We start from the raw sequence: 12,485 nt of genomic DNA on the forward strand, positions 1-12,485 counted from the left end.
TAAAGAAACCTGGGGAGGAACCACCGGAAGAAGATGAAAGCCTTAAAAGAGTTGATCCTTTACATCAACTTATTCTGCTATTCAGTCGAACAGCCTTAACTGAAAAATGGTAGGGATGGTGTGAGAGACTGCAGAGTGTGTGCAGATTTTCAGATTCCTGTATTTGAAGTTATACATGTCTCTGTTCAAGTCAGATTGCATAGACTAGGCCAAAACATGTGCATATGTACATATGGTGAGTTTGAGTTACACTGAAACCTCACTAGCCTGTGGTACGTAAAGAGATTTTAAAATGACTGGTAATGAGATGTAAGGACTTATCTAGAGACAAATAGGTGCCCTTATACACTTTTTCACAGTTATGGATGCTGTATTCAGGACCTACTACACCTCTCTCTTCTGTCTGCGTTCCCTATTGACAGTTAAATTCTGAATGTGAAATATAAGTATATTCTAGGTATAATGGGAAAATTCACTATGTTCTCTTCATTGGAAAGTGTTTATGAATTTCTGGGCACTGTGTTTCTAGCTGGCTTTACTTTTCACTTTGTGTTAGTTAATCAAATCCTCACTTTCCAAAAAGACTTTTATAGTTAATTATGAGCATAGAAAACCCTTAAAAGGATTTTTAAGGTGCTTAATAATATTTTTGAGCTCCAATTCTACTATAATGGCTCTAATCTTCCTTATTTTCTGTGTCCTCTCTCTATTAACCAGCAAATTGGAAGAAGATTTCCTGTATATGGCATATGCTGACATTATGGCAAAGGTAACTTTTTTGCTGTCTTTTGCAACTTTTCTGTTTTAATAAAATTTATGAAGAAGAACAAGAGCAATTATGTGTAAAGTGAACTAAGACTGAGCCGCTCTCCCCCCTCACTTACCAGTAATTTATTTTTTTCTATATGGTGTCAGAGCTGCCATGATGAAGATGATGATGATAGTGAAGAAGAAGTGAAGAGTTTTGAAGTAAGATTATACTTCTGTTTTGTTCTTCTTGTCATATTAAACATTATTTCATAGCTTTCAACTGATATTTATGTTTCTTGGTTCATGGCTTACTGCAGCTTATTATGCCAGTGAACTGCATGTCAGAAGCTGGATTGGCAGATATGAGTCACCAGATTCATAGTAGTAAAACAAAAACATCCATAGTATCACATAGTGTAATAAGATTATATAGAGAGTAATTTAATGGATCTTACATGTTTATCTGATTGACTTTAACTTTTTAGTTGTCGAAGAGAAATATTATGGATATTAACTTATTTTGAAAGTCTGATGATAACAGGCTGTATCTTGTAAAGTATCACGTCCCAGCTTTAGCTTGGATGGTTAAGATACTGAAATAGTACTGCTTTTGCAGCAGTCATTTACATTCAGTACCAGTAATTTATACAGTATTTATATGTTCACATACATATTGGTGCTTCTCAATAAAAGGTGAGCTTTTATTCATCCATACTGCCAAGCTTTTGCTTATGTTAAAAACAGGAAATCTGTATTTTTGGTATTGTTTTTTATTGTTTTTATTGTTTTTAATGTTGAGTTTTTAGTGCTCATCACTGTATAAAAAAACACACTTACATGAGTAGATTACAAGAGATGAGTCCTTGTCATATGTTTGCTCTAGGATCTCTCTTTTTCCATTAATAAAATGGAGTTTACAAGAAATTTGTCTGTTCTGAGGGGCACTGAAGCAATTAGCGTGTTAATATTTTTAATGTTTTAGTATATTTTAGTATAATTCTGGCATTAAAAGTTGATTTAAAATCAATTAATACTTATATTTAGTATATTTATTAAAATGCAGAAGCATGAAATACATGCTTCTATTATTTCTTTAAAATATTTCTAAATGTACCGATTGATTTGATATAAAATTACCTGTAATGTTTTGATTTTTGAGGAGTGGTTTGGAGCATATTTACTTTTACTCCCATTGTTTTGTATTCATTGAATGTTCTGTATGTTTTCTACATGATGCTGCATGAGATAGCACTGAATTATTTAAGTATGTATTCCCTATTTGGCTGTATACAGAAATCAGAAAGAATACCAATACTAAATTCTTTTCAGTCACTCAGAAGTTCTAGTCCAGTTGAGTTACAACTAACGTGCCCAATATATAAATTTCTGTGTCTTGGTAAATATCTAAGTATGAATCCAAATTTCGGTGTTTTTTTGTTGGCTTGTTTTGTTTTGTTTTTCCTGGAAATGTAATGTATGATGTATCATTGACTAAAGAAATAATATTTATTTTTATAAGTTTTTGTCAGTTAGCCCATGCATGCTTGTTTGATATCAAAAGTCTCGTGCTTATAAATGTGAAAATTTATAAATAGGAAGTCATTGAGGTCAATGAATAAATTTATCAGTAAGGGATTTATTAGTGCTCCTTACCTAAATTATAATGGGTTCCTTATACAGCATTCAACTTTATCTTTTGAGAGAAGATCCTATTCATTTGGTTCTCATGACTTTTTTTTTTCTGTAGCTATGAAACTTATGTTCAAATACTGTATTAATCTGTTCAAAAGACAATTTTGTGTATGTATTTGGTCAGTCACCTGCAGAAAAAAGATTTTGGACTTCTTTTTCTTATTGCTATTTCGCTTCTTGTCCTTGCCCTTCCTTAAGGTGACAGGATCACAACGCAGCAAGGTAAAACAAAAAAATATGTGTGTATTTGTCTGGGTCTAATTTTGTGACTTTTAGGCCCAACATCTTGGCTAAGTTCAACTAAAGGATCTTGAAAACCTTTTTAACGTTTTAGTTTCAGCATGACATCTCTACCAAACCCTTCTTGTGCACAAACTCTTTTTAAAGACTCCAAGAATTATTTATACAAAATACGTCATATAAAATTATGTTGCCATTTTGGGGAAAACATAGTGTCATTTGGCTTGCTCATGTTGTTTTGCTGTTCTTGCCTTTTGTGCATCAGTTGTCTTCTTTCTGGTTGGAACTTAATTTGAATGATTAAAATCGCTTATTTGGCTCTTAAGGGAAAGCAGCTGGACTTTTCTTCTGTATCTTAGCAGACATGCATTTTTGGTGCAGTAGTAGAATTCTGTTCCCAACGTTTGTCCCAGAGAGCATCAATTATATTACAGATTATCTGTGATTCAGATCTTTTGGAGTAGACAGAGTCCTTAGCCTTCATTGTGATGATATTTGATAGAAACTCCATAGCTACTCCATACCCAAAGTGATTCCTAGTAGTTGTTCCATGTTTTCCCTAAAAGCATAGAGCCAATAGCTCTGAAGTTTCACAGTGTTAATTTTTTTAATTGACTCAATTTCTCACACAATCTTTTGTTTTCTCATCATGCAAGTCTCACCGTTTATTTCTAAAAGGTGGCCCATGGCTTAAGCACAAGCCTGCTTGTCTACTTCATGCAACTAAAAGTCTTTTTGTTGACTCAGGCTGCTTGTTGATAGTCCTGCAAGGCTGATGTTCTCAGAGGAGGTATGCTGTGTGGGGTAGCTAATTTTTGGTTCTGAGGTGTTTAAATATAGTGATTTGTGTTGTGGCTAATGGCAGCTAGACTAAGTAGAGATGACTTGCTTGAGATTGGGCATGCACAGATTTAGCTGATGGGCAGACTCCAGTCAGTAGCTTCAAAGCCCATATGGCAATATGGGGAACAATTATAACCTTCTCCATTGAAAAGAGCAAGATGGTTGTGGTGTTTTGATTGCTAGCGCTTCTATTATGATTCACTTCAAAAAAGAAAGGCTCCCATACAGCTGTGGAAAGAAAGGATGTATCCCAGGATCAGCTTCACTCTTACTCCTTCAAAAGTTTGCACAGATCTGTTCCACCTTCATGCAATAAAGGCATTATCCTGGAAGATGAATTCACTCACACAGCCTCACAAAAAAATTCTTTAAAAGGTATTGTAATTACCACAAACACAAAGTACATATTACAATGCCCCAAAGGAAGTGTATGAGCAATCTCATAGTATATTTTCTTCTTTGTTTCTTCCATAAATTCAGCTGTTCAAATACTACATGTCTACCACTGCCAACCTGGTTACCGTACACTAAATGCTATATGCTCCATAGAAAATTTTCTGTCTTGCTGAGTGAGAAGTGTTTTAAAAGGGAAAAAAACACAACGATAAATAATCCTTACTTCCTTCATGCATGACACAAAACAGTCGTAAAGATGTGAGACCATATATACCAGCTGTGTGTGTGCGTGCAGGTGTGCATTTGTGTGTTTCTGTCTGTCCATCTATCTCAAAGTCTAACGTTGAAGGCAGTTCTTTTATTCCATGGTCCGTATACATGTGAAAAGACTTGACTGTTCAATTTGTATGGCAATAAAACTCTACTGCTCCTCTAGACTTCAAAAATGTTTGATGTTAGAAGTCCTGAATCTTTTCAGTCAGATTGACAGAGACCTTTGAGCAAGCTGAAAACATGATAAAAATGGCAAGTGTATTTTATCGGCAATTTTCATGCCCATATCTCATGCAGCGTAGTCTCATTTTTGTGCAAATAATCTGTATTGGGATCACTGTGTGGGCAGTAGGGAGGTCACAATATAGACCCACAATAAAGTTGTCTGTACATTACTATGTGCCTGTCTGTATTAACCTGCTAGTATTTGCTTTGAATGATTATAATTATCTTTGCTCCTTGCCCTTTGTCTCTAAGTTAACTTTCTATCATCTTGAACAGGCACTCAGTTGACTCCCTGTAGAGTTGGTGTCAGTGTCCCCCTTGATTCTATCTGATAGGAAATTCTTTCCTATATAAGTGTTCCACTAGCTGAATCCAAATTGGTTTCTGCATTTGAGTCGCTGACTCTACTGGTTTGCTACATATTAATGTGCTCTAAATGTGTGTAGGATGGGAACTCAAAAAAAGGAATCAAAACCTAGCTCGTCTTTTTAAAATAAATTGGTTTAAATTGGCTCTTCACTGCAAGAAAAGAAATGGGGGAGATAGAGCTTCTTATGTCAGTTTTCTTCATCCCTGTTACCGGTAGCAACTTTGTTGATAGACTTTTGTATTCACTGGATTTTTGTCAAAATGATACATTGCGCTGTCACTTGTCTCAGGCACAGAAAGACTTGCAAGTTTCAGCATGTACAAATAATGCGAGCTCTTAAGGCTCTAGCCCATCGGAGATGGTCAGTTATCTCTCACTGTCACAAAGCCTGCATAAATGGAGTGACCATATACCATGTCTTTACAATAACTATTTTTATTAAGAATGATAGGAATTAAGGTCAGATTCCATGATTGATATATCAATTCTTAGGAATGAAACATTCCAATTAGTATTCAAAAATAAGTTTCTTACTAGTTTTTCCTACCCATAATGGAATGGATGCAACCTAAATCGTGGTTTCACTATCCACAACTACAGGATAAGTTACTGATGTATCTACTACAAAAACACAAACCTGTGTTTAAGTAAGATTCCATCAGTTTCCGCATGTTGTCATAAGGAGGGTAAAGTTCTTTTGTTCTTTCTCACATACTGATAGTATTGATACTGTGCTATTTGTTAATGCCGGGACCACCTTTCTTTTTCCTCCTTGTGCTCCCCACATCCCTATTTCCATCAGTCACTGTTTGTTGGGTTTTTTTTTCTATGCAAAAATAGAGTCTTTAATTGAGTTAGAGAATTTGTGATGTCCTCTATTAGACAGTCAGCCCTTCACTCCTCATTTGCTCCTACTTTTTGCAGTGTTTTGATTCCCCACAATCTAGTTTATCATATCAATAAAATAGGTTCAGTGCCATTAATATGTTCTTTATTATATATATTATATATAACTGTTTCTCAGTTTCTTGCCTGTCTGACGAGGCTGGTTTGGGCTATATGAATAACCTCCCATTGCCTTTGGAAAATGTGCAGCAAAAGTCTTGTAGAGAATCTCTTTTCTACAAAGTGAATAATATACCCATGCTTTTCTTTGGGTTTCAGTTCAGGGGCTTAGTGATAAATGATGATTGAAAGCTATTCATTAAGATCTTTCATTGCATTCTCTGGCTGCTTCCCACCTCCTGTGTTTATCAACATCTCTTCCCACTACATGTTTTCTGCTGCTTATACCAGTAATAGTGTGGTGCTTTTCAAGAGTACTCCCAGGCATCCATCTGCCCGGTCTTTCAGCTCAAACACCAGCTGGCACCCGATGCTTCACTGCTGTAGCACAACAGATGCAGTTGAGATCTATGTAAGGCAGAGCCTTTGGCAGTCCTGGGGTAAAGGAGTGATGTATTGTGAAGAACAAATACATTGCAATGATTAGGTGACCATTTGTAGCTTCCAGGTTCTTTGTTCATTTTTGATGCAGTAATTATGTAATAATCTTACCAAACTTATCCCAGTACATAAGATTTTCCACTCCACCTGACTGATTGGATACCAGTCATAGTGGAATCTTCTAAATGATCCATTAGCCTTTTTTTATTATTCCTATAGAGACATCTATGTCAGCTATTTCAAATACATCAAATTTGTCACCCAACTTAAAAAAGAAAGGGTCACACAGTTTGAAAGTAATGTGTCGTTTTCTATCTAAGTAATATTGGAGAAAAAAAAATGGAAACTGAGAATACATAGATTTGAAAGACACCCAAAACAATATTTTTCCTTTTAGAGACTCAATAGTTTTCAGTTCCTATCTATGTGAATAGGAAGCAATATGTGGAGTGATCTCATCAGCATGGCAAGAATATGGAGACAGAGTGTAGGAAACAAAACTAACTTCCTTGCCAGAAAGGAAGATGTAATTGAATGACAGTATAAACATGATGGCATCAGTAAAGATATTGCTGCAGACTGAAATGGAGACATTTTAACCAAAACAAAATAAAATATATAGTAAAGTTTTTTATTTCAGAATATCTTTATTCCTGTGAATTTGTAGCTCAGATTTAATGCTATTTTACCACAGAGTAGTAATTTGTTTAGTTTAATATATGTTGGGGTTTTTTTAAAACTTTAACCTGAACAAAATATATTTGTAATATAACATTAAAGTTTTTAATACAGATTATACAAATGCTAGGAAATGTGAAATATAATGTTGATAAAACAATCCTCACCTTGTGCCCATGTGGATTACTGTGCTGACTATTGATATTGAGTAACAAATAAAATCTATTGATGTGACATGATACATTTTTTTATTCCTCCCAGGCCTTTATTACTGGGGAGAGTCAGCAGAACACCAGTACTTCTTCCTCTGAATATTGGTGTGAATACAAGAAATCATTTTGATTAATGATTGCTATAATTCTTGTGGCTTTTCAGCTCTTATATTATGAAGCATAAAACAACTTTTTGCTGTCTTGTCTGAAATTTATTTAAAATTAATGAATAAGGTGGTTTATTCCTCTTCAATTCTATTTTTTCCTAGATACTTTTAGATCAGTGTTACTTCTTTTCCTTTCATCTCACCATATTATGAAATAGTTAAGGCAATGCCCAAAGAAGCTAAATGTTTACAGCCAATCAAATCAAACCAGCCATTTTTGCATACGTGTTTTTCCTAGCTACATTTTATTTTTATTGTTATTATTTGTTTAGCACCAACAGCGATAAAGATGAATGCAGGGAATATTTTCAAATTTTATGAATCCATTGAGTTAAGATAGAGTAGTTAAAAGCATATGTTTACTTAATAATATTTAATAAATCCCCTACTACAAGAAGCCTACCAATGTCCTAAAGTCTTGTAAAGAATCATTACATACAAAATAAATAGCTGTAGTTTTGAGGAAATTAAAAAAATACTAACGGACTGACACTGACTGAATATATCTAAGAATGTGGTAGTTAATTTATGAACCTATTTGTCATTTTTAGTGATGATACTTAGACACCACTTTCAAACACTTTCAGAAGTATTTACTTGTATCGTGGAAGTAATATCAAACGATAGAAGATGCCTGTCATTGAGACATGTCAGTATTTCTAAACTATGGAGAGTACATAGAACAAGAAAGCATAGCAGATGGCAGATAAATGTCTTTAAATGGGCCATTCATTTATTATGAAATTAACTTTTGAGATTAATTGTATTTTAATTACTTTATGTGCTAGCAGTGTAGTAGTCTCTAAATTTCCTGTTTGACTTATTCTTATATTTTACTCCATGTGCTTTAAAGAATTCTGTTTGTTGTATGATAATCTGCATTTGACAGATTTCAAAAAAAGAAAGGATACTTCTAGTAAGGTATATTAATAATGGATATCATATCAGCTAGTTAAAAGTTACTTTTCAACTTGAAAAAAATCTGTTGGGGGTGAGACTTCCAGCACAAGCAGAAATATGAAAATATGCGTGAAAATGCAGGGATTGAAATATTTCTTTAAGTAATATGGAAAGCGTATTTGATAAAATAAACTCCTCTAAGACTCTTAAAATCCTGCATATTTAATCTTCAGAAATTATAATGCATTATGTTTTCATTTTGTGTATACTCTTTTTGGAGCTGATGAAGTCCAAAATGAGTGATTTGGGAAAAATCCAACTTTATTTATAGATCATCAACCAGCATGTATTGAGCTTAAAGGCTTGATACATATAAGTTATATGTAAAAATATATATAAAGATTCTGATTGAGTACGTGGTGTTATATTTTAATATATAGCTTGTACTCATGTATGCCTGACACTGAAATTAAAAAAAAATGTTTTGCCAGTGTAAAACCTGTCTAATAAGACTAATAGGATTTATTCTCTGGACTAAACAGAGGTCTTGAAAAGTATAAAATATGAAGACAATTCAAAAAAGAAGCATTCATCTTAGAAGAGTTGAAAGTAATTTCTTCCCTTTCCATCTTTTTGTGTATTCTGTTTGCTCTTTAACTATTTCATAATTTCCAGTTTAAAAAAAAAAAAAAAAGTAGAAAATGTTTGAGTCTGTGTTTTCAAAAAGTATGATGAAAAAGTTTCCTTGGTTTGGTAGGTTGCTGGAGAAAGTCTGTAATGTGGGAATACCTGTATGTACATTTCTAAGTGGCAGCTTTTTCCCATATAAATGGAAAACACCCAAGATAAAACAGACTTGGTTTTCTTTGAGGTTTCTTTTTTAAATTCTGGTGAATTACTTTAAACGTTCATTTCATAGGAAATATTTTTACTATTGTGGTGGCTTTGTAAATGACAGAAAATTCAAACTACTGGCTAATGATTTTGGTAGTTTTCTTAACATCAACTGGTAAGCACAATAAAGTGCAAAAAAACTGTGCTGGTAGCACAGGTAACAGTGTTAGCAGTAAGCATATCTTAGAGAAACTGGGATACCTTGACCAGCCAGCAGCTCTATTAATGTAGTATGCTTTCTATGCAGTGTGTGGGCCACTTCATATCAGCGCTGCCATCAGATTATACATATATATATATATATATGTATTATCATTGCATGGAGAAAGCAACAGTGAAAAAGCATTGTCAAGCTGAGGAAGGAACCATGATCTTTGGGGGTCATCATCCAAGGAATGGTTGCTTTTAGAGGACGTTTGTGGTGGTTTTTTGGTTTGTTTGTTTGTCTTGGGTTTTGTTACTTTGTTACTGGTTACCTATGCAGCTTGATTCCATGGGAAATGCCACTCTTCTCACTTCAAGCTGTTTGGTGATGCCTGTTTCTACTGTTCTTCTATAGTGCCACTGCAAGAAGTGGGCATACCCGTTCTTTTAGTCTGTAAATTATGCAGATGCATCCTCACTATAAGCATTCTTATATACTTATCAAAACAATATTGTATAAGAAAGTAGTATAGCTGACGTCAGGCTTGTGAACAAAGGTGAATATTAAATCTTGCAATGGAAGAAAATGAAAGATTGTTGGGTCTAAAACTAAAAGTAAATAGAAATAGGAAATAGTATTGTGTTTTTGGTTTTTTTTAAAAAGAAACATCTGAAGCAAAGGAAAATATTGTAGCTATATTGAACCTGTGATGTCATGATTTTCTGTGTGTGTGTTGTATGTGAGTGTGTGCGTGTGTGTATGTTTCTGTTCTGTTTTTGTTGAACTCCCAGGAAGAGGTTTAAACATGAAGGCAAAACTTTCAAACCTTAGCATGGCTAAATATGAAGCGAAGCTGCCATATTTTTTTTTCCTTTTTGTGCCTCCATCTAGATTTGTCACATAATTTAAGGAAAAAAGAAAGATACAATTTAACCACAGGAGAGCTAGTAGTGTGGAAAAAAAAAAAAACCCTGATGAATTTTGTTTCCGCAGCACGATATTATCAAAGATTTAAGAAACAAATTTGCCAGCCTCGGCGAGAACTCTCTGGTAACAGCATAAATGTCTGTGTTGGTTTGCTTTTGAGTTAAAGGTTTCTTTTTCATTCATTTGAACATATTTCTCTTTTTTACCTCCTCTTTTTTAATTTATTATTCATACTCTCTATTTAGCAAGCCTTCATTTTTTAAACCTCTTCCATCTTCCAATGTCTTTTTTCCGTAACTTGGATGGAAAGTTTATGGCAGCAAAGCTGTCATTCTGGCTACTTCTGCTGCAGCTATTCCTGCTTTTAGGTCATACATGTTTTGGGCGTTGTGTTTTTGGACATGATACTAACTGGTTGTGTCATGTTCCTTTTGAGTAAGCTTTATACCACGCCATCCGATGGACTCACTGTCATAGGGCTCTATGCAACTTCCATTTTGCAACTTATACTGCTTAGTCATCCTCAATTTTCCAGTAAACTCCAATTAACTTGGTGAAAGTTCAAACTCATCTGGAATTAACTGTGCCTTTATGTTTGCTCTTTATGTTCTTCTTTATGTTTTCGGTAGTAGTTTAAATTATAAAGAACAAACTTCACCATTGCTCAAGCAACGTCATGCAGTATTGTTTGTTGCCGCTAGAGAATGCAAAATATAAAAGCACAGTGTATTCTATCAAATATTCTGTTGGTAGGGTGGGCAATCTATATTGTAATATAATGAGATGTTTTGAAAAAAATCTGAGATGGTTCTGTTACTCTGGTATTCAGCAACAACTTGCAACTCAAGAGCCGCATACTGAGCAGTATGAAGTTATGGTCACGCTATAGAAGATTATTAAGAGTATGAACTGTTGCACAAAAACATGGCACAAAAGTGCAAGTTTGATATATGCAGTATATATATATATATAATGAACACAGGCTATGAACTAACCTGATGATTTACAATTGAGATGACTCGCTTCAGATAAACTGCTAAAAGCATATTAAAGAAAAATACCAAGGGGAGAATATTACTTGAACATGTTAAATATCTGTTCAGTAGCACTGTATGTATTAAAATGGTCCATGATGTTGCCATAGAGCCCATATACTAAGAGAAAACCAAAAACCTTTGGAGAACTGATAGTAACTGAAGTCCTCATCTTAAATGACTGGAATTTTTATTCAGGAAAAAGAAATGGAAAAGCAAAAACTTCTGTACCAACAAGCCAGACTGCATGACCGGGGTGCTGCTGAGATGGTTTTGCAGACAATCAGTGCTAGTAAAGGTAATATTTTGTTGTGTAGATTACATATTAAACCTTATGTCTAATGATGTTGTTGGACAAAACCTGCAGATGGTTGGCGCTAAGGTTTGCTTTCAAAATGTAGTCACAGTTTCAAAAATTCTTGACAGCTAATCCAGAAAAGTGTAATGAATAATTCTCATGAAGTTGTTATTGTTGTTTCTACTATTGTTGTTGTTGTTAATAATAATAATAATAATAATAATAATAATTTTTCTCGTGATGATTGAGAGGAAGTATGAAAAAGTTCATAGCATTAGCAATACACAATGACAAAGAAGCCCCAGATTCTGGGGTGTATACAGGTCTGAAGTAGGTGTAGATTTTGGTGGGTGTCTGCCCCCACCCCCAATAACTACTTTATTGCTGTACTTTGATAAAACATTTCAGAAGTGTAAATGATGCTTTTGTCCCTTAGCCACCATTTTACTCTAAGGTTTGTCTGTTCTGTCATTTGTTTCTAGAGTAGTGACAGGTTAAAAATTACTGTTTACAAATTTCATTTACTGTAACTAAATGCTTTGGATCACTGTCATTTTCTGAAGAAACAGGAAAAAAAAAAATCTAGCTTTCCGTGCAGAGAAGACACATTGTTAAACTTGAAAGCAAGCTTAAAATTGTGTCCCCAGCCTTAAATAACTGTTGGATACTGTAGTGAATGAAACATGATTTATATTAATTTAGCTCTGTTCTTCGTGTCTTATGCTTGCCTCTTTTGTGGGCTGTGTATCCATTACACTATGTAGGCACTCAGGAAGATATTAAGTCACACTAGAGATCAGGAAAGAAAAATAGATCTGTTTTGGAAGAGAAACAAAAAGGCTTCTCCTGATAAATTACCATTTAATCATTGTACAGATAAGTTAATAGAACATTCTTATTTTTAGTATGATCTAAAATAATATTTTAAAATAATTTTAAGGTGAGATGGGGCCAATGGTTGCAGCTACCCTAAAGCTAGGGATTGCCATCTTAAA

General features: G+C 34.2%; 1 protein-coding gene across 1 annotated transcript in view; it reads left to right on the forward strand.

Moving 5' to 3' along the window:
• The window catches only part of RYR2 (ryanodine receptor 2 (cardiac)), a 471,929-nt gene that overhangs the window by 406,028 nt on the left and 53,416 nt on the right, over nucleotides 1-12,485 (forward strand). The window contains exons 77-82 of the mRNA XM_009893652.1: nucleotides 6-109; nucleotides 718-769; nucleotides 916-969; nucleotides 2,641-2,664; nucleotides 11,391-11,490; nucleotides 12,431-12,485. The exon at nucleotides 12,431-12,485 is cut by the window's right edge and continues 25 nt beyond it. Coding sequence (XP_009891954.1) covers nucleotides 6-109; nucleotides 718-769; nucleotides 916-969; nucleotides 2,641-2,664; nucleotides 11,391-11,490; nucleotides 12,431-12,485 — 389 coding nt within the window. The remainder of the gene's footprint in view (nucleotides 1-5; nucleotides 110-717; nucleotides 770-915; nucleotides 970-2,640; nucleotides 2,665-11,390; nucleotides 11,491-12,430) is intronic.

Source organism: Charadrius vociferus, unplaced genomic scaffold (assembly GCF_000708025.1).
Source record: "Charadrius vociferus isolate BGI_N301 unplaced genomic scaffold, ASM70802v2 scaffold309, whole genome shotgun sequence".
NCBI lineage: Eukaryota > Metazoa > Chordata > Aves > Charadriiformes > Charadriidae > Charadrius > Charadrius vociferus.